General features: G+C 40.3%; 1 protein-coding gene across 1 annotated transcript in view; it reads right to left on the reverse strand.

The window, feature by feature from the left end:
• CACUL1 (CDK2 associated cullin domain 1) overlaps positions 1 to 23,370 on the reverse strand; it is a 43,055-nt gene that overhangs the window by 19,417 nt on the left and 268 nt on the right. The window contains 5 exon segments of the mRNA XM_041415584.1: positions 3,742 to 3,837; positions 12,736 to 12,838; positions 16,972 to 17,098; positions 23,238 to 23,359; positions 23,361 to 23,370. The exon segment at positions 23,361 to 23,370 is cut by the window's right edge and continues 268 nt beyond it. Coding sequence (XP_041271518.1) covers positions 3,742 to 3,837; positions 12,736 to 12,838; positions 16,972 to 17,098; positions 23,238 to 23,359; positions 23,361 to 23,370 — 458 coding nt within the window.

A 23,370-nucleotide genomic window follows, 5' to 3' on the forward strand; every position in this document is an offset into this window, starting at 1 on the left:
GCCCCATTTCCTGCAATTAGTAGCAAAATTCTGTTACAATTAATAGCAAGATTTCTTTTGTGTGTCTTATTCATAGAGGTGTTTTAAAAGCTGGGGAGAAAAATTTGCTTCAAGATAAATCTCCTACCATTAAAAAGTTAACTTGGAAGTTGAACAGCTGAATTAACTGATTTAGACAAATGGTGTAAAAGAGTTAGACAGACAATCTAACAGAAAATCAATTCAAAAATAATCCACAGGAGAACTTACCTGAGATATTTACTAGAAGAAGGGATATCTTAAGGGAGAAAGGTTTTTCTATGTTTTAAATCAAGTTTTTCTCCTATTCACTAAAGCATTTAACAAAACCAGAACAAAATCTCAGAACACAGAGCAATCTTTATGTTTTTGTGTGAAATCCATTACCTCAGCCATTACCAGAACTACAAACACACCGTAACAATCTGTCCAGACAGAAACCCCTTAAACCTGTGAGAGAACATTCACCAGCAGTAATTTACCTTTAATAAAGATTGCCTGGTAGAACAAAGGCAATCTGAGGGCTGAATACATGCCCTTACAGTAATTTAAGTTTGTTGCAGTGATGGACAACAGCCTTAAAAAGATTTTTTTATTAAATTTACAAAACTTTCTGCTGGTGATTCCCTCTGATACCCTGAATTTATCCTGCCTGTAGAGGTTTTATCAAGGACTAGGACTCAATTGTTTCCCCTCACCTGGGCCTGTGAACAGAGATTGAGGGAAAGGCTCTGCAGACAGAATATCCTAATTAGAAACAGACTCACTTATTGGTAATGCTTTTGGTCAATAGTGAATTGCCATTGCAACAGAAACCACAGCAACTAAAGATACACTTCAAATGTTAAGCTGCACACCACACTACAGCCTTTCACCAGAACATTTTCCTAAACCAGTTTGCACAAGATGTGCAAATTACGATGCTTCGTTTTGCTCAGGGGCTGGAAAGCCTAAACTTTTAATTCTAGTAATTTCATTACTAGAAAAGCAACAAAAACCCCACCAACACAGCAGTTCCAAGACAGTACAAACACAGAAGAAATGTAAAATATTCTTCCCATTTGCTTACTTGGAAACACCTTTCAAAAAAGATGTTCCACTTTTATGAGCTTAAACAGACAGTGAAAAAACATCTAACTGAAGTACTTCATTTCCAACCCACTGAAAGGAGAGAGAAGAAGAGCTGTCACCTCCCCCATTCTTGTCAGGGGTAAATCAGGAAGATTTTCTGTATAACTTGTCACTACCAATTTATACACTGTGTCAGTATTTCTTGAAAAATGTCTCAAGTCACATAAAGGTCTAACTGACACATAAAAGGTAAGCAGATTGAGTAACTGAGAAAGTCAGGTACAAACATTAATTCTACAAAACACCTTATGATAAAGCAATCTGGCAAATCTTATACAACTCAGTTAAGAGGAGATCAATAAGTACTTGAAAGAAGAAAACACAGTATATAGGTGTGCTTATCACATCATACTCACATATATTTGTGTATACAGACTCGCACAAAATGCCCTCTAGCTGATCAGCAACAAAATGCAACACCACTCAGTATGGGTTAACAATATTTTGGAGGCAGTGAAAGTATTTAAAATATCCCAAAACCACAGTGCTCACAAATGTCAGGCTCATATAACATGATAAAATAACAGATTTGCAGCTGTATCTCAAAGTAAAATGAAAAACTGAGATTCTGTAAGAAAACTATATGATCTAAATTTTATTTTTTATTCAAGTAGAAATATTTTTTCATTCATGTGTGTAGCACACTGTGATATGTACAATCTGTAAGCACCTATAATATTCTCACTTAAATTTGCAAAAGTTTTCTGCAAGGAACAAAGCACTGTGTATGAAGCTGACTTCCAGTTTAATTTGCTTCACCTTCAGTTACATCCCTGAACTTCTGAAGGAGCCCAAACCCACAGAATCTCAGAGGGTCATTTGGTCTCTGTGCTTTTCTGACAAATCTGCTGCAGCAGCCTAAGACTGAAAAAATCCATCACCATGTGAAAAAACCAAGTGCTCCCAGCAAAAGAAGGAAGAAGAAAAGTCCCTCAGTTGCAAGGTCAGTCCCCTCCTGATAAGCTTGGAAACACCCCTTTATCCCCATACACACCCAAGGTAAGAAATCACCTTTCCTGCTTTGGTATGTATCAGGAAAGAAAAGTGCTGCTGCTGCTTTTAGGACACACAGGACTAAGACAAAGTATTATTATTCCAGTTCTACATAAAAGTTTTAGTTTTTCCTCGGCTTCATCTATTTTAGAAATATTTAAAAGTTTTCCTAAGCAGCAATATAATTGTCCTTTCAGAACAAAGTCCTCAAGAGCAACTCAACAGCCTTGGAAACCCCTGATTAAAGCAATCACAGAAACGGAAAGCCTCTCCTCACCTCTGTCATAACGGCAGAGTTTAACAACTTGGTCCACTTCAAAAGGCTTTGAAAAGTATCAAAGGAACTGCAAAGCTGTAATTTAGACTGTAATTAGGCTTTCACCTCTTGCAGTTGTTTTTCAATTGTACTTTTGGACCAAAGAGAGGAAACTGTCGTTGCTGTATGAGAAAACTTGGTTAGACAGTACAATGTAAGATTTTAAGAGTACCTGTACATAAAAGTACTTCCAAGTGCACACAGGAAAAACTAAAAAACACATTTTTCACCCTGACTTCTCTAGATATATTTCCCACATCATGCACAACACTGAAATTATTTCAGTGAAAAAGTGTGACAGCTAATTTGCCATTGGCCTTACAAACCAGCTGTACAGCTGAGCCAAGTCAGCACTGCTTTTGGCAGCAAGAGGAACTGACAGGTAACAGAACCAGATAAAAGGACAGGTTAGAAGACATCAAGTTCAAGAAAGGCAAGTTCCTCTTTTAATGCCACAAATCTGTATGGCAACACAATGTCAAAATACTGTAGCAAGTTACCTAAATTCACTGAGACACAAGAGAGCCTCCTAAAGGCTGCTGCTTCCCAAACTCTGTGGAATTACCAATGAGAAAAACTTTGAAGAGTTTGAGGTTTATCTAATCTATTTTTTTTCTTTTTTTCATTTCTAAGTGATGTCAAAACAAGGACAGTTTCTGGGAGAAGGACAAATTTCAAGCTTCAGTTATTCATTACCACAAAAAAAAGGCAATAAAAGTTTTGGTACTTTAACAAAAAGGATGCAAATTATTGGTTTCTGAACCACTCCAAGTACACCTGACAGTGCTATGAGTATTATTTTGGCTTCATCCATCCAACACTCTGAATTGCTCTATCAAATGATGAAGACATTTCCAAGCCACACTTCTTCCTGTCTTTTCTGAATCTGTACTATTTGAAAGCAAAAAATAATCATCTCCACAACCTGACCAAACTGGGAAGCCAAAATTAACAAGTCAATAAATGATCTCTGTACAAAAAGTTATAAATAATGAACTACTTGAGATGGCTTTTTCCCCTTTAAAACCAAAACCATTCTCCCCACTCCCAGGAAAGAAGTATTAGGGCAGAAACCAACTGCAAAACTCTGCATGTAAAAAGCATGGCTTCCCCTTCCTCTCCCCATACAATTTGATCTGTATTTTTAGGCAAGCACCAAAACTAGGCATGAATCATTAGTTTTACATGTCAAAAATCATTATAGCTGGATTTTCTTCTTTTCATTTTCAGTCACCATCTTATGTATGGACATATTTATTTGAAAAGAATTTTCTAAAACTTACCATATATATGAAAAGAGGCACAATGCTCTGCAATGCTCCCATATACTGTCCAAGAGCTACGTTAAATCTTTCAATATAGAGATCTGGAGGGCTGGCCTGCAAGAAACCGTAAAAGTCAGGTTGTAATTTGAACAAGAGAAAGATCTGGAACAGCATGGGCTATGCTTTCATAGCAAACTCAAACAACTACAAAGGATTTGATACACTAGGTTCACACAAAGCAAGCCACACATCATTCCAGAGTTTCTGCTCTAACTCCCTCCAGCAAAACCAGTCTCCCTTCAGGAAATAGGTTATCCTAGGACTGTACATCAGTGCCCAGCACAAGGTCCATTCAGTAAGAACTACAGTGAGCCTGTAACAAGCTGACATTTAGCATATGCAAATAAACACTTTTTAAAAAGCAGAGGTTTGTTTTGAAAGCACCAGCTGTCATGCCTGGAATTCATAACCAAATGTGCACAAGTGCTGCAGTGTGTGCTCCCACCCCCCTGAGCTTTCCCTCCACCAGAGCAGGGTGGCATTAAGCTGCTGCTTTGCAGCTGAGCTGGTGAGTGGCACATCCTCCAGCTCCAGGGAACACTGCCCTGCACAGAAAACCTTTCTAAGTCACTGCTGGGTCACCTCAGGCAAGGCAAGTTCTCAGGGGGTTCAGCTTCACGAAGAAGCAACATCTTCAGAGAGAATTTTGCATTTAGGGCTCATGCTCCAGGTTAGGCCTGTGGGAATCCAGCCGTGCTCCAACAGAGCATCTCCCTGAAGCCCCAGCCTAAACTTGGCTACACAAAACCTGAATGTGCTATTTTCTGGCTATAATACCCTATGTCCCAAAGAAGGGGATAAGGAAGTTAAAAGGTCTGTTCAGCAGCAGGTGAAGTTAAATTGAGAAGAGAAGCAGAAGAATGGGAAGCACTAAGCACTGTTTCTGTTACAATATCCATGTGGAGGCCCCAGGGGAGCTGCACTGCAGCATTCAGAAGTGCACTTAGATACCAACAGCTGGAAGTGGAGCTACAGCAATGTCTTCCTCCACTGTCCACTTCTCCACCCCAATCCTCCCCCTTTCACTACGTACCTCTGGCCCAAGCCCTGCTTTGGTCTCTCCAGAGGGGCTGGGTGGCTGCCTGAGTTCCTGCTGCTCACATATATGGATACACCTATACAAACCCAAGGGCAAAGTGCTGCTTGCCAATGAGAAGCAAAACTTCTCTTCCCCCACACTGTTTTCCCCTCAGACAGCACCAAGCCAAAAGAAGATGGAGAATACAGTGGTAACTGGGACCTTGCAAGAAAACAAGTTCAAAGATTTTCCTAAAGCCAAAGCATCTGTGGCACAAGAAACACTCAAAGGCTCAGCTGCACCTCGACCACCTTATCAGAACTTAAAGCTATCTTCACAAGCATTTTTCAAGCTTTGTATGGACATTCACCAGCAGCCCTAAGAGAAGAGTTAAGATTTATGTTGATATTTTGCTCTATGAAGTACTCTAAATTTATGACCATTTTTCCCCCTTAAAATAGCTTCTTTTGCCTCCCTTCCTAATATGCTTAATGAACACGTGGATAATTTTCACAGCAAACACCAATATAGAGCAGACAGTTCAGAAAGGAAAGCAAAACTGGCAAAGGAAAAAAGAGTGCTATTCCATATGCAATTGCCAAGGGCTATATATGGTTATTCCTCATTTTGATCATAAGGATTTAATCTTATTGCAAATGTAGTTCTCAGGGGTGGCCAAACAAATTTTAGTTCAAAAATGCCAACAACATATAAAAGTAGCTATGAGCTCCAAGGACTCCCTTTCATATATAGCTACATATACAATTTGTTGCAAATAACGTGCAATGAAATCTGCATTCTAAGCAGTATGTATTCCTGCTTCACTCCTTTTCAACCTCAACTTTAAATACGGTTATACCCTCTGATTTGTATACAGCTTCTAAGATTAAAGAAAAAGGAAAATTCTACTTGAAAGAACATGTCAGACAAAAAGAGACCATAGCCTGACACAGGGCACCGCTCTTCTCTCACTGATAGATTGCCATTTTCATTAAAAAACAAAATAACAATTAAGCCAACAAAATGAAACACAATCAGAAGCCGTCTGGGCAGAGGAGATTTAATCCCAGGCAATGTGTGCAGCCAGTTTGCCACATTTTGACAAGGGATATAAGCACTGATATCTCTTTTCCCCTCTGCAGATGAGAACTGTGCTAGTTCAGCTCCCAAAGGTGTCACACTAAGGGAGGCTGTTTATGAGGGCACAACATCTGAGAATCTCAGGAGCCTCTAATGGAAGGACACCTGGGAGCTGCCAGCCACCGCTGTGCCTCACAATGAAGTGGAAAGCAACTGCTCTGGATAAAGACAAAAAAGCCAAGAGATGTCCTGATGGCTTCAGAGGAAGTGCTTCACTAGTGTCAGGCAAGTATCAGACCTTGGTTTTAACCTCTGCAGTGCAGAAATCATGGTGTTGTCTGCTTTATCAGCATGACATGTCACTTTTCAATGTTATTCTCCTATAGTGTTTCATGTCAAGCCTCAACAGCCAAGACAGTAACAGCAATGGACAGCAAACAAAAAAAAAAGCAAGCTTGACAATCAAACTCTGCTCAACTAAGAGTGTTTCATGTCAAGCCTCAATAGCCAAGACAGTAACAGCAACGGACAGCAAACAAAAAAAAAGCAAGCTTGACAATCAAACTCTGCTCAACTAAAGCCTGACTTGTAAACTACCAAAATACCCAAGCCAAAGAGAAATCAATAATAGTATTTTCACAGCTCATCTATGAATTACTGTAATCTGTGTGGGGAAAACAGAACCATCTGTTTTGTGTTCATCACAATGTTACTGTACAGCTGCTCCAAAGTGCCAGACTGAAATCAATTATTTGCTTCAGCACAGGATCTTTCTCCACATCTCTACATTCACATTTACAGGACAGTAACTGGAGCTGGAATAGTTTATATAAAACTATTTGAATTTTGTAAACTAAAAAGCAGCACATGGCAACAAATTCATGAATAAATAGAAGTTGCTAAGATTTTCATACTAAATGGCCATCATTACAGCCCAACTTCAATTTAAAATCTACACTTATTCAAATATAGTGATTACAAGAAAAAAAAACCCAAAAAAACTGCTTTGGCTGGCACTTTTTACTCCTGGTCCTAGTCCAGAAAAAGAGAATATATACATTCAGCTGCTTAAATTACAAGGGATGGGGTAGAATTAAGCATGACATTTACTTCTTACAACTCCCCAGCAACTATTAAGTGTTTAAACCCACTGCTATCTCACCTAAGGGATGTATTACAGAAGGTATTCAAAAATACAAAGCACACACTCCTAGCTTAAGGTTTTCCAGGAAAGAAGAGAATCCCTCATTCCTTCACTCCTCATCCTGAATTCTATCAAACTGTCAATTCAGGGGGTTGGGGATGGTTTTTTTGTAAGTTTGTTGGTATCTTGAATTGTTTGGGGTTTTTTTAAAACACTCAATACAGGCAGTTTAAATCCTCTCCTACATTTGCTCTTATCTACCACTCGTAGGATTAAGAACAGTTTTCCAGCAACAATTGTATTGTGTGTCTGTTCACAGGAGCACTGAATGCTTGCTTGGATTTCTCAAACTCTGATGCAGTTGCATTTGCTTAACATCTTCAGCTTGGTTGTGAGTCATCTGCATCTTAGAATAAAATACCATGGCTGCTGTTTAAAAGCTGATGCTAAAGACACAATTTCGTCTCCTCACACACCACAGCGGACACCTCAGCACCAACAGAAATGAGAAGTAACAAGAAAACACATTTGGGAAAGGATTACATACAAGACACAGTAAAAGAAAACAAGCAGCTGGAGATCCTGTGTGCTAAATTACCTTGTCCTTATTTGAAATCTAATACCTAGGCATTTCAAGGCACCTGTGGGCAAGAAACTATCTGAAAAAGATATGGGGTTTTTGAGCTTCAAAACCAGTCTCAATATCATTCTTAAACTGAACATATGAAATCAGAAGGCAGCTGCTGGCTCAAAACAACTCAGAAACAGCTCAGAAGAAAGAAACAGCGACAACAGTTCTGTACTTGAGGAACACAAAATTAAACTGTTTATGAAGAGTTGTCTGGCACAGCCAGCAGTACGTGGAGTAGAGCTTACATTCCTATGGTGAATGGGCAGCTCCATTTTCCTGGGAATATGCTCCCTGCCAAAATGCCAGCACATAGACTGCAGCATCCCTCCCACGCCTGCCAAGTGAAAAGGGAGAATGGCTATGACTACACAAATGAACCTGTTATTCATGTAAGTGGTCTGAATCTTCTAAACCACTCTTTGTTCTTTCTCAAGAAAATATAATTTGTTTGCCTTGCAATGTATACGTGATTAGTGCTTCCCAGGTCTACCTCACCAGACATTGGTATTATTAAAACATTTTACAAAAAACAGACATCAAACCAAAGCACAACTGATTCAAAGACTGCGTCTTCCTAGTCAAGCCTGCACTCAAACCTGTTCAAAGCCTCATGACATTTTCTCATGTAACTGTCTTACAGCAGGTTAGCAGGTGTGGGTCACTTTCCATTTCCATTCTACATGCTTGTAAAACAAAAAGACATTGTATCTAAAGACATCAAAACTGTGTAGCAGTAAGAAACCTTCAGAAGCTTTTCCATCTATTAAATACACATTAATTTGTGCTGTACTTACTGGTATCTTTTCTGTAATTGCACCAAGGTCTGCAGCCCCAGTGTAGTGTGACAAAACAGATAAGCAGAGCTGCAGAGATAAACAAGCCTTTCCAAAAAGCTGCAGACAAGAATGCTCCTCTCAGCTTAACTTGCTGATGGTTGTGTTATTTTTAATGGCAATTCTGGCAATATGGTCACCCCTACTACTTCAAGTCAAAAGCCATCTTTTTGATGTCCACACACAGATATACAAACATTTATAACACTGCTGGTTTCAAACATCTGAGTTCAAACCATCCATATGAGCTGATTCAGTTCAGTGAAACTCACAGTAATAAATTCACTTTAATATTAAAGCTGCTTTTGCTGATACCTTTACCAGGGTTCTCTGAGCACCTTAAAGCCCTCACTCAGGATACTTGACTTCCAAACACATTCTCCCAAGGAAACAGCAAGTGGGATAATACTTTCATACACTGCACTGACTGGTTTGAGAGCCAAGACAAAAGGCTGAGAAGTTGTAATGATTAATATCAGGCAGGAAACCTTTCTGGCATTGCACAACAAAGACTATAAACCTGCAGGTCCTGGGGGCCAAACAGCAGACATGCAAATTATCTACCAACACCAGTGACTCCTCAGTGCAGTCATGTTCATTAAAAAAATATAATTCATCATCATAAAAAAACCCCACCACAAACAGAAAACAGATCCCCTTTTCTCTCTCCTCTAGATAAATAAAAGGTGCAACATGACACATAAATGGTTTTCAGCCCTCAGTCATTTCAAAAAGGAAGTACTGAGTTTATTCTAAGTAAAATGAAAATATTGCACTGCACCTGCACAAAAGAGCTACATTTGTAACAAGCAGGCTCAAGGCCACAGCACATTCTGATTGTCAGTGCTTTGAGTACTTTCCAGCATCTTTTGCTGAAGTGCTAATGAGTAAAGTGCTTGATTTTAAATTACTTTATCAGAGTGCATAAGAATAAATTAAGCCAGAAACACCAGTGCCTAATGCAAATACAGTTTTACTCATTTTAAAGAGATGTATTTAATTTGAAAGCATATGTTTGTGTATCCACCCTACCTCATACATCTGAATGACTCAGCAATTACCCACAAAAACAGCTGACATTATTTTAAACCACAACATAATGAACCATGTCCATTACCAGTGAAATGTTTCCAAATAAAGCATCTTAGAAAAATCATCTGCATGCTACAGGCTTTACAGACCTCAAGACAACAGGAAACAAGTTAATTTGTGTTTTCTGCAGCGACACGTTATTTTTTTTAAGCTGACAAAATCCAAAATTCAAATCAGCTCAGGAATTAGGGAGATTGAATTCTCAATTACTGAAACTCTGCATGGTAAAACTCTGCCTTAACTAATGCAGAGAAGCTGGTCAGACATCAGCTGCAGGAAAGGAAAGCAATCCTTGCTGTGAGTCTCTCCATGGCAATCTGGAGAGGGGATCATTAACTGCCTGATACAGCAATGAGGGAGCTGGAAATGTCTTGGCATACAGGAGGCCCCACATCAGCTTGGTGACAAGTAATTCATCTCCTCTAAATGTACCATTACTCAGCAAGCACTGCTCACTGCTCTTCACCCAATGTCCAACATTGAAATACAGAATACACCAGCCCAGCCACATTTTCCTGTGGTCTCTACCACCACTGAGAGTAACTCACTCTCTCGAGCTGAAAAGCTGTGTAACAAACCCTCAGGAACACACAGGGCAACAAACACCAACACCACACAAGCTGTCCTGCAGTGTGGAAAAGCAGACATCACACAGGATGAGCAGGGTTTGTTCTGGGTCCCAGCACAGGACACCCAGCTCAGGACACGAGTGCCCATCACTCTGCTGACTCCCGCTGCTCAGGCAGGCACAGGGCTGCACACGCAGCAAGGGGCAATAAATATATACAGGGAGTTTCTGCAGTGACTGCCCCGAAGAGAGAAACCAAACTCCATTAAGACTAAATCCATGCAAGAGCAAGTCTGACCAGTCCCCTGAGGTGCTCCCACTGTTACTGTTTGGTATCTGGGTTTTACTGGTTTGGCTGTTGGTGAGTGGCCCCTGTAGGAGACAGCTTGTGCTGGCATGCTGGTTACAGGCAGACACTGCAGCCCACCTCCCATTTAACTGTTACATTGCTATGCAAAAAAGTGCTGCCCTGTCCAGAGAAAGGCATTGCATTTGTCTGCCATTTCAGTTTCTAGAAACATCTGTTTTCTTACACACACCAACATTCCTGCTTCTACTGGGCTACTTTTGCATCTCTGAACATTAAAAACCAACAACTTGCAACAAGTCATAGCTTGCCAAATAAACAGAACTCCTAAATGTTTGCTGGCAGGTGAATGAGATTATGTCAAAAAGCAAAACACCACAAACTGTGCATTAAAAGGATTCACATATATAGGGTTTTTTTCATTGTTTGCCTGTGGGAACCAGAAACTTCCAAGCAACCAACATTTACAAAGTAATTTGCTATTGTTGCTAGGGTAAAGATCTAGAACTGCATTTTCAACATAAATTCCAGGTAACTGAATGTCACCAAAATGCACTAAGATTAAAGAAGTTTCGGAATAATAAAACACATTGTAGTAATTTCTTAAGAGTAAATTTCACAACCCACAGCTAAAACAGTTTCTTTATAGAATAATTTTTTGAGGCACGTGAGAGTTTTACCTCCAGCAGCTCAAAAAGATCCATTTGTCATCCAAAAGTCATGTTCACACGTCAGACAAAACCTCCATGATGCACTCAAGGATGGTATTGTGTTATATTACAGGTGTGTCTAACCCACATAAGGAAGCTTTTGCAAGGCTAAGATTGCATTAAACAGTTGTCTCAATTATTCTTTTAACAAGCTGATATTCAGAAGGCAGCCTTGTTTTTAGGCAGAAGTATTTAGGTTCATATGTGCTAAAGCAAACTTTAACATCAGCTGCCTCAGTTTTGGGACTTAAGAGAAAATAGTCAAGGATTAGCGAGTAAAGAATTTGGGATATTCCCAAATTCAAAACAAATTAAAGCTGTATATTACCATGGTATATATCAGAAGAACTGGCCAAACCTGTATAGCTGAAATGATTCATAGTTCTCACAAACAGAAGAAAAAATGCACAGGCTGCACCAACTCAGCAGAACCAAGGCAAGGCTTTACTTTAAATTCTGTGCTCACCAACTCCAAGCAATTTTTATAGAACACTGAGGCTATCACTCCATGACAAATAAAGAGAACATAAAAGACAAAAGAAGAAAGAACCTAGCAAATACTATGCCTATTAAATTTCTTTGTAAGGAAAGCCACAAGAGGAAAACAGTGCAACAAAAAGGACATCAGAGAGATCACAGGCTTTACATTTTGGGAATGCATGTTTAGCCAGAAATGTCTGAGGCAGTTTAAGCATTAAGACTGTTTTGGGCTGACCTAAATTAGTTATCAATGTGTTAGAAGCACTGAAGAAGCTGCTGTATTTTAGGGTTTCTTTGTAACTGGCTTCTCTACTTCATGCACTGCAAATCAGTACAGAACTCAAACATCAGCAATGGAAGTGAAAAAAGCTTCAGGGAAAAAAATCAAGCAGTGTTGCTGCTACAACAATGACAATTTCAAGTATGTATCTGGAGATTCTAGTCTAAAAGCAATGTTCAACAAGGTACACACGTGAAAACAACCATGGATGCACAAGTAAGATGCAGGGAAGGATACAGATATACAAACTATATATATTAGGACTGCTGTAAACCACTGACATCTACAGATAGGCAAGAAAAATGCAGAATAAGCTGTAATGGAACTCCATATGCAGTAATTCTTAACTTATACTTCACAATCTATATTTAATTCACACAATATTTTTCCTATAGATTTTCCCTTTTGTGCTGCTTGTGGTTGCACAAGAACAATAAACAGTTTATACACATTTACACAGGAATGGCAGACATTTATCTCATGCTCAGTTTACACTTGACTGAGGTATTTACATCCCATATTAAGATACTTAAGATTTCCCATTCTCCATTCTTTCATTCTATATCATATATTCAGGTTTAGCCACTTTTCTCCACGTGGTTGAGATCTCCAAGGTCCAGCAGTGCCAAACCTCTGGATTTAGTAGTTGGCTTTCAGTCTGACAGCCCATTAGTGAGTGAAGTAGTTAACAATTTTTGAAGTTCATGTAAATCAGTCATAATAGCAATCCCCTCCACGGGCCACCTCCATACTGCTCTGATATAATCACAGACCCAGGAAAGAGAGAATTAGATTGTGCAGCTTCTTACCTGCAGCTCCTTTGAGACTCTCTCTAAGTGGTTAGTTATCTTTTTTATTAGGTCACTATACATCTGTTCCGAATGCTGCTGGCATACACACTTATACACACAACTGCAGAAACAAATATAGGAACAAACAATGAACTTACAACAGTTTGCAGTGAAGGGTAACAGACTTCATAACATTTTGTTCAAGTTTCAATTTAGAGGATTATAGAGTTAATTGAATTGTTGCTGAACTTTTAAATACAGTTCTAAGGTTGGAATGAGCTCCAGCAGGCTCTTAGGACTCCCCTGGAGACTCCAGGGTGTCCATCCCATTCCCCCTCCACAACTTCATTTTAACTTACAATGAGCTCTCTTAGAGTGCACTTCAAAACAGTCAGGACATTTCTGTCAACAGCATACTCCTGGCTTTTGTCTCTCCTTTGTGAATGAAGTCTCCATTAAAATAAGCAGGTTTAACAATTCTATGAATATTCTAGGGCAAAACCCTCACTAAAAGAAGGGGAATGCTGACAAGTATGATAGAAGTAGTGTTAAAAAGAAATGGCAGAAGTTCTACAATTACAGACCCAAGCATGAGTATATGATAGAAGTAGCATCAAAACCATGGCAGTGTTAAAAAGAAATGGCAGAAGTTCTACAATTACAGACCCAAGCATGAGTCTCCATTCTTTGTTACTTAAATTCTAAGAAAATTCTACACTTTCATAATAAAGATGCAGAAAAAGGGCACTAAAACTAATTCTGCATTCTATGGTTTTGCTGTGTTATGTCTGGTCTTCAGTGCCACCTTTGATTCTTAAGAACACTTTATTGCTTACATACTGCAATATAACATCTGCAAAACAAGGCTTTGTTTATAGCAGTTGTAAAACAAATACATTTATTACTTTCAGCAGGATGTTATTGGAGTAATCATCACTGTCAGGACTAACACCAACATTCATCTGTACCAAGCAGCTTTACTCTCAGTCAGCATTTCAAAATTTAGCTGCCAAATCCAAGAGGCCCAAGGAGGCTTCACCTGGTATCCTGGGCAAGTCACATCTCAGTCCTGCTCCCCTCTCCACTCCTCTGTACCAAGAAATGGGACAGCAAGCAATTTAGGCCAGAGACTGCTCTTAGGACATGTGCAAACAACTGATTTCCAGGGAGGTCCAGACCCCAGCCTTGAATTCTGCAGGCTTTAAATGGCCCCAAAAGCCCAAACTACAAAGATGGCAAAAATCTGCTTATTTGGTGAACCATATTATTTGTTGAAAACCAAAAGACATCCCACACCTCTCATATTATTATATTTTAAAAATACTGAGTATCTCTAGTTTGCTATTATTTATATATTATCAACCAAGGTCATTCTTTTTCTTTCATATCAAGTCTACCAACAGCAAATCCTATACTGAAACAAGCAACTGCAGAAGATATTTTGGTACAATGCCCTTTGCTAAGAGCAAAAATATCAGTTTGGTTTGGATCAAAGAGAGAAACACTGATAAGAAAAGTGAGACTGATTTTTGTGATCTCTTACAAAATCAGCCAGCTGGGTAAGCACAGCAAATGGCCACACATTTGTTTGCTACACAGCTAACCAGTACACAGCCACTTCCACAAGCTGACTGCTTTATTTGTATGCAACTAAACTGATATTTAAAGTACACTTTTCCTTAGTGTAACACACACTACTGCTGCCTCCATTTCTGCAACATGTTCTGTAGTGAAACACCAGTCTTCCCATGTTCACACAGGGTGTGTTTACATTTGATTTGAGCACTTGTACTTAGAGGTTCCTTCTCCATTCTGAGATCCTGTTTTCAGTTCCTGATTGTGGGCTAATTCTGTGAATCATCCTTGCCCTGATATTACCCAAAGAAGTCACAAGCTTGTTAGTTCTTTAACATAACCAAACACCTTAGGAAAAGGAAATCCCAAAAAGGACATTAAGAGGGTAAGCAGTGAATGAATATCCAAGCTCTCCTGAGGAACAGAAAACTGCACTGCACCTGGAAGGCAGTGGAGACTGCCAGAAGACAACTTAGCTGCTCATGTTTTCCTCATCTCAAACCTTCCTTGACACCTCTCTGCCAATTTATCCAACCCTTTTAGAACTGGAAGTGAATATGCACAGGCAGGCTTTGGACTCAGCTGAAAACAGACACTAATGACACTTGGATATTTTAGAGATAAACTGCTCCATGGTAAATACCTGCATACACATCTTGGAACAGCTCTCACTGCTGGGGAGTAAACACCTACAGCTATTAGTGACCATCTCAAATATAGCAAATACCCAAATATTTGGGTAACTAATAATGTACTTTGAGTTTGCATTATGGAAAACTTGATTCCTTTAGTCAGCACAAAGATGACCAAGAATACTACTGTATTTTCATGTCAGTTTCACTATAAAGAAAAAAATTCATATGTAGCTGTTTGAACCACTTCAAGAAACATTCCATTTTTCAGACTAAAGAACTGGCTTAGAAGTAGAGAAGATCTGAACTTCAAGTCTGCTACAGATTCTCAAAAATCCTCCAAGCAAACATCCTTATTAAATTCAATTCTTTAAAAAAATCAATTATCCTTCCCTTGCCAATCTATATTGTCCAGATTGTCAATCAAAGGAACAGTCTAAAAATATTAAAAAAAAAAAAAAAATCCACAAACCAAAATCAATCTCCTGGTTGGAAGAGGCTGTGGCAGAGTAATAACAACCACAGACAATTTTTAAAGGAAAACTGACACATCAGCTTTACCAGTAACACTAAACTATGGAAAATCTTTAGCTTTGGTAATAGTAAAACATATCCAACAAATATCCATGCATCATTACAGTCCTGCACCAAGTGCCCCAGATGTATAGGGCTTATCCAGAAGAAACTCAAAACTCAGTATTCCTTCAGTAAATAAAACTTTTGAGGAGTAGAAAGATGACAAGGATGAAGTCCAGTTATCTGCAAACCATAACTAGGTATAACAGAGATCACTTTTGAGAGATGTCTTACTGTAGACTGTTTGCACATCGGGGATTTCAAGCTGGGAAAGAATTCTGATTACTTACACTAAAGCTGGCTCTCTTAACTCAAACAGCCATCTCAATTATTTATAAACATGATGATTGATCTCTGAGTCCTGATAAAAGCAGTTCCAAAAGTTTGGAGAGGAAAGAGAAAGTTTGTTGAAGTTTTCAATTGGAACTAAGGGACAAAACTGAACCGCCTTTCTTAATCCAAAGTTTTAAACTGCAGAGAGAAGTGGCTAAGAGCAAGAGGGCATGAGGCAACAGAGCTGAAAGTCCCTAAAAACAGCCATCAATGACTGCAGCTGGCAGCACTATTCCACAGAGGGCAACACTCTGGTGAAGAAAACCAAGAGAGCAGGCCACAGTTGTGCAAGGGCCAGGGGTTTTAACAGCATCTTGGGCAGTAAATGCAGAGCAGTCACCCACTTTCCATCCTGTTCACCAACACCCTGAATACCTGCCACCTACAGAACAAACATCTCCATTTCAGTCCTTCTCAAGAAACTGCCAGGTCTCTGCAGCATTTTGGTTTGGAGCAGCAGTGTGATGGGGAAGCAAACCCCCCACCACCCCCAGTACTGAGCACTAGTTTAGCCTGAAGGGCAGTTCTGGTGTGTGATTAGATTCCCTTCAAATCACACTGCAGCTCCAAGGCAGCTACAGCCCAAGCCTTCTTCAGACAAGAATGGAGATCCAAAGGAGTGTCCTTCAAACTGCCTGGAACTTGGCAAGGGGAGAACACACCAAAACACCTGAGGCAAAACACACAAATGACAATTTACATCAAAGGACCTTGGCACCAGGTGCTTCTATTTCCTTCTGCACATCAACCACACCAAATTGGCTCCTATTAGCTACCATAAAGAAGCCTTTTGATACAGTAAGTCAATTGCTTATCATGCCAATTTCTTTGGAGAAAAGGATGTTGAGTCTTTAATGCATTTCCTAGGACATTACACTAAGTAACTGTGATGGGGTTTATTTTAATGTTAGTGTCTTCAGCACTTCAGCATTTTAATTCTTTAGCATTTATTCCTTTTAATATGGTATGTCAAGATATGTATCTATTATTCACTCTAACCATTTAAACAGTACTGTTTGTCACATAACTTTCCAATGTGTCTCCTCAAAGGTACAAAATATGACATAAGCATAGATAACATCAAATAAACATTTCCTTCAAAAAAAATAGTTATGTAGCATTTTAAGTATTTCCTTACCTGTATATTTGTTCATAGGAGATAGGGATGTAGTCACCAGGACTCTGAGTTAAAAGCTGATCTATGGCACTATCCAACTTTGGCCAATATGTGCTCTTATAGTCTTCAATTGTTATAACATTCATTACTGCAAGAAAAAGACAAGAACAGATTTAGTAACTTCACCTAAAAGACTAGAAAAAGTGAACACTCTGTGATTTCAGTTCACACCAATAACAAGGCCAAAAAAACTGGGAACAGCTCACTTCCACCAAAATAACCTCATCTAAAACTACAGCCCAGACTTGAATTTGTACCTTTGTATTTACAAGAATTAAATCAGAAAACCTGCCAGATCAGTGCTTTGGTATTTCCCTGAGGCCTAAGTAACATGGAAAAGCAAACTGCTGGGAGTTCTAGCATGAAAATATAATAATAAAAATTTATAAAAATATTCGATCAGACTAATAAATTATGTAACTTTGTGGCAGTTCAGAACCAATCATTAACAAAGCATCTTCACATTCAGGAGGACAAGCTCTGGCCAAGACTGGTAGGTTTTTGAATATTCCTTCCCAGCAGATGCATTCATTTCACAAGTCTCAGGTGGGACCAGCAGCTCCTTGGTCTAAAAGATGATGCAATTCCCCATGCCTTCAACTGCAGTTAGGCTTCCAGGCAACTTTTCTGAATCTGCATTACAGTTCCCCTCCAGCAGGGACAATTACACTCCTCCTGCAGATAAAGATGACCACAGGGAAGAACAGGAGGTGTTTAAATTAGCGTTCCCCACTGCTCCCTGACCCTGAGCTTCCCAACTGCACCCTCTTGCAGCAGTGACTCAGGGCACCTTCACAGCCACAGGAGGGTTTGGATCTCTCTCTTTTCAGGGAGGATTTCTGAAACAACCACTCGTGGCTCAGTTCCAACAGGTTCACACCCTCCCTTCAAGGCCTTACTCGCAGCACTTCCTCGCTGCCTTGTCACACCACCACAGCTTCACAGCACCCACTCAAAAAAGCCCTCAGCAACCAACAGCACCTCAATCAAATCTATGATTTGAATTCAAGCAATGAAATCAAATCAACTCTATCAAAAAACAAAAAGGGATCAAAACTATCCTGCCTAGGAAATCTAAAATAACTTCTTCATTTGAACTCCACATGCGGGCCTGGCCTAAATGGAGCAGAGAATACAGACCATTTGAGACACAACACTGGAAAGAAATATTCTGGTTAGTAATGAATTTTAAATATACATTTAAATGTAGATTCACTGCTGGGTTTGAGAAGCAATATTTTTGAAAGGCATTTTCAAAGGGGTTGTGAGTGAGTCACTTTTGGCAGCATTATAAGGAACAATTGTAAGGAAATTGGCAAAACAGTTATGAGTATCATGAGGAAAATAAAAGACTGTAAAGAGAACATGGAAAAGAGAGAGGTGTGAGACAAGGAAGTGCTGGAACTCTATCTGTAGGAGCAAGTATTACAAATTTGTGTGCCATGTTAGGGTATTTCAGCCAGAAGCTTTTCTTAGAGGAGGATGTTAGTGCAGCACTCCTGGTTCCTCTTCGTCCAGCTGCAGCCATTGGTGCCCTCTTGTTTCACAGCTGTTACAGAATCAGATCTCGTTAACCTGAAAGTGTCTGAGCAGTGACCAGGTCCCCTCCACCAAGCACTGCAGGACACTGCCCCACGAGCCCAGGCTGCAATCTGAAAGGACATCACTGCTAACGAGAGAGTCAAGGTCACAGGGCTACACAACCACCAGGATTTCAGTTAACAAGCCCAACAAGTCAGCTTCCCCATGAAAGAGCACCCATGCAGTCAGCAACAGCAGAGCACCTCCCTGGCAGTAAACTCAGCCCCTGTCCCTTGCCTTGCAGTGCCCTGTTTGAGTTCTCAACCCTTACAGAGCCCACACTCCAGGCAGATGTTCTCAGCAGCAGCTCCACACAGCACCCTTACTATTCCTGCTTACACTCAGCAGCAAAACATGAGCTTTTGTTTTTCACTTTGCTACCCCCAAAAAGATGGGCCTCCACAGAACCACTCTGTTCCACAGAAATTATTAAGCTGAAGTCAGCATAAACATTAGACTAAGCCTTGCTTTTAAGATTACAATGTATAATCACGCCCACATCTGGTTTAACATATTAAATGAGCCATATTAATTTGAAAGAAAATAGTCAAGTAAGATTTGGGAACGCTGCAAAATAATTTTAACAGGCTGTTGAGATGTTAATTTTTTATATTTTTTTACAATATGGAAAGAGAAAGCAGCAGCAGACAGCAAGGTTTGCCCATTAGACATGCTGCACAGGTAAAGAACAAAACACTTTTACAAAAAGCCCCATGAGACTTGCACAGAAAAGTCTGCATAGAAAATTTACTGATAAATTCACAGTAACGTTCCAGAAAAGCTTCATTCTCATTCAAAAAGTCTCTTACAAATACGATGCAATTTGATTTCCACACTTCAGTTCTGAAACTAAGCCAACCACAATATTTACACAGCTAAAAGTCCAAGACTACAAACTGAACAACCACTATTTTTATTCTTCTAATCCAGAAAACTTAAAGTACTTAAAGTACTTTAAAATGTTAATAATTATCACAAATTAGTAAAGCCCTTTTTCTCCTGGCAGCTCTTACACACACAGAAGTGAAGGGTGGCCTGAAGACCCTCCAACTACAAAATCTGCAAGAACAAGGCCGAGACCAGCAAGGAAGGAATCACACAGATCCTTAGCAAGGAAAGACAGATTGCCCTTTCATTTTTTATTTTTCTCTCTTTTTAGGATGTTATGCTTAAATGCTTATCCCTACATTAGGTGTTTAACATTTAAAAGGATTTGCCCAACAGCTTCCCCTCCCGAACTGCAATTTAGTTGGTTTCTGGGAAGTGATACTGATATTTTGTAAGAAAGCATGCTAGAATGCTGGATTTTATCCAACTTCAGCAAGGCTGGGGAGCTGGGGCTTGGAGAGAAATCAGTCCAATAGAATCGAAAGAAGTCAGTATTTTCCAGAGAATTCAGCTTTTTCCAGAAAATTATCAAAGACTTCACAAGTAAATCTTCAGCAACAACTGCTGCTTTTCCATAGAAAAAAAAAAGTTCTAAATGAAAACTTTAGATGAAATGCAGCAGTGAAACCATTTCAGTAAAAAAGAATATGCATGAGCTATCATAACCTAGATATATCAGTATTATAGTCACAATGGAAACACAGTCTGCTTCAACCTACCAAATTCTTTGACATCCACTTCAATGAAAAGAATGGCAAAACCCACAAAGACTAAAAAAAATCACCAAAAAAAAATACAGTCCATCATGAGTAGGTATACATCCCCCATGGAACTGGTAACAAAACCTTACACACGCTCACTTTTTCCAATCTGTAGCTAAAAAGCAAGAGACAGAGCAGGATGGCTGATCCAACCTACTGCCAAGCATGCAGACAGCAGGCTGACAATTATCTGTCATTTATTCTGGCAATAAAAATGTAAGAAAGCAACTAAGCAACTTTCAGAAGCTGTATTTCATCTCACCAAGTGAGATACACAAAAATTTACTGCTCAATTAGCAGTGCACCCTACAATCCTCAATATTTTGCTAAAGTGTACAAACTCTTCAGGCAGCTGTCCAAGAGCCATGTAGAGACTGTGGCCCTGTGCTTTCCTGTTTCTCAGCCCCAAGTGCATGTTTTCACAATAGATTTTGCTCTGCCCCCCTGCCTGACACATCCCAGCATACATTAGCAAATTTATGAGTTTGCCCCGTGGTTGGCTTCCAATTCTATTCTATTTTTACAACCTGTTTCTCAGCCTGCTTGAGGCTGGTTAGTAAAAGTAACTTTTTCTTCATCAGACCATTTGCCCACGCAGCAATGCACACACACTGCACTGAACAATGTTATGCAAGAGGGAATGCAGCACATTCAGTGAACCTGCCAGTGCACACAGCCACATGTGCCTGTCCCAAATGGCACTGGCATCAACAACACTTATCACCACACTTTCTTGAAAAGAAGAAAAGAAACAAAATGGAAACTCTTCATTGTTTACCTCAATCAGGTTATGCTGCAATTACTATCGTGGAAGAGATCTTAAAGTACTAAAAGTTCTTTGCCTTCTTTCTTCCTCATGAAGCTTGAAAAATACTTTTCACAACACTACTGCTTTATAAATACACAGCTATGATTGACAACTATCAATACTTAGTTTTAAGTTTACTACAATATAGAAGTTTTTTCTTAAGTTGCTTTAAGTAGAAGAAAAGCTTTTAAAGAAAAACTATTAAATGAACTACGCATTATTCTAATTTTAGCTCTCAGTCTTCCCAAAATCTCAAGAAGGAGAACTGGATTTAGCCTCTTTGAAACAGGAATGATACTCTATCCAGGACAGCCTCTGCATCATGAAGCAAGGCAGGAGTTGTTGCTCATCCAGCTGCACAACTGCCTCATGCAGCAGAGAACAGACAACTTTTCCATCAGGCTAAGGACTGGCAAACTTCTCCACACACGTTCTGCCATCAGTGGGACAGAGCAGGCACGAGGGATCCAGCACATGCTGATTCCCTCTTAGGGAACATTTATATCCAAAGAGACCTTTCTCCCTTCTTCTATGAGCAAAAAGTAAAGGTGAGTAAGGGATCCTCTGTCAGAGCCAGGATAAGAACAGGCAGGAGCCCACCTCAGCTCCTTTAGCTTCTCACGCAATTCAATACTACTTCACTGGACTTGTTCACTTACATGGACCATCACAACTACCCACAACAAAAAGCTGTGGAAAAGTTCTAATGAACTTCATTTAGAAAATTTTTCTGTTTTGCAGGAAAAAAAATTTTTAAAATATCAGTAAAATATTACGCTGGGATACCAGTGCTGGAGAAGTGAAAACATGAACTCCAAAACCACACCCTAAGCCAAATCATGCTGCTGCTTCTCCCTCTCGGACATAAATTGTGGATTAGCTGGAAAATCACCTTCCCACTTGCTAGAGATCCAGCTTGAAAACCATTTTCATTCTGAAACAGAAGGAAAAACTAAGATTCTGAATGTCTGGAGTAGGACTTCAAGAGCCTAGTTTAGCAAGGTTGAACGACATCTGATTTCAACTGTCTCCAGGGTTTAGAAGCCACCCCAAAGGTACCTGGAGACCTGACAAGCAAGGCAGCAAAATGCCAGGAAACTCACAGAGCCTGGGAGTCTTAACTTCAAAGCAGGCAGCCTTGGCCATGTGCCACAAAAGCCAGGCTTACCAGAGAAGCAGAAGTCCAAAAGCCTGAACTTTGAGCTTTTGCTCACCTCTGGACATGGACAGGTGAGAGAGCACTGGGGAAAGCAGGGAGGACACACAAAGCGCATTTCCCATGTAAATTTTATCGTGGTAATCACACAGTTGTACTTCCAGGAATGCTTTCAACTATCCAAATCCAAGTTTTCCAACAGTTCATGAGGAAAAAAATGGTGTATTTTGCACAGAAAGGTGACTTTTGGAAAAAAAAAGGAGAACTGAAATGTACAGCAAAACATCTTCCATTCCCTCAATCTTAACTAAGAAAAAAACAAGGGGAAAAAAGCAGAACTGAAATGTACAGCAAAAAATCTTCCATTCCCTCAATCTTAACTAAGAAAAAAACAGGGGGGAAAAAAACTATTTTTGCTAGAAGCTACAACAAAAGCCAATTTGGAACCCCCAAGGCCAGGATGGATGGAGCTCTGAACAACCTGGTCTAGAGGAAAGTGTCCCAGCTCAAGCAGGGAACAATATGGTCTTTAAGGTCCCTTCCAACCCAAACCATTCTCTGATATTATGACTCTATTTTTGGGGCTAAACTGGGTAAATTAACCTTCTGTCGTTCTTATCAGACCTTTGCAGACACTCCTGGACAGCATGACCCTTCCAGGGCTCTGCCCACAGCTGCCACCAGCAATCCCTGACAGGCTTCCAATTCATCTCTAGGTTTTTCAGGCTGAGAGACAAAAGTCTAAAAGTACGGACTGAGCAAAAGGCTTCAGAACCAGCAGCAGCCGAGAGCCCTGCCCACGCTCACTCTCCCAGCTCTACAGCCACATCCACCGTGACAGCAAAGCAGAAGTTGGAAAGGTTATTTTCGCCTTCCGAGGCGCCTTAACCCGTGTGACTTCGCTTCGAGAACCTCTCGAGGCGAGCCCTAGGTCGGGGCAGGGAAGAGCCGAGCGCGGCCGCAGAGGGGAGCGGGCTCGGCGGGTTCAGCGCAGCAGGCGGGGCCCCCCCGTGTCCAGGCCCGGGTCACTCACGGAACTTGGAGGTCGAGGCGCTGATGTTGATGGCGGCGATGGCCCCGGCCGCCCCCACCCTGCCGGCGGCAGCCCCCGGCTCGCAGCCCCGCAGCCCCGCGCCGTTGTGCTCGGGCCCCGCGGGGCGCGGCGG

Source organism: Onychostruthus taczanowskii, unplaced genomic scaffold, assembly GCF_017590055.1.
Source record: "Onychostruthus taczanowskii isolate IOZ18803 unplaced genomic scaffold, ASM1759005v1 scaffold5, whole genome shotgun sequence".
Taxonomy (NCBI): Eukaryota; Metazoa; Chordata; class Aves; order Passeriformes; family Passeridae; genus Onychostruthus; species Onychostruthus taczanowskii.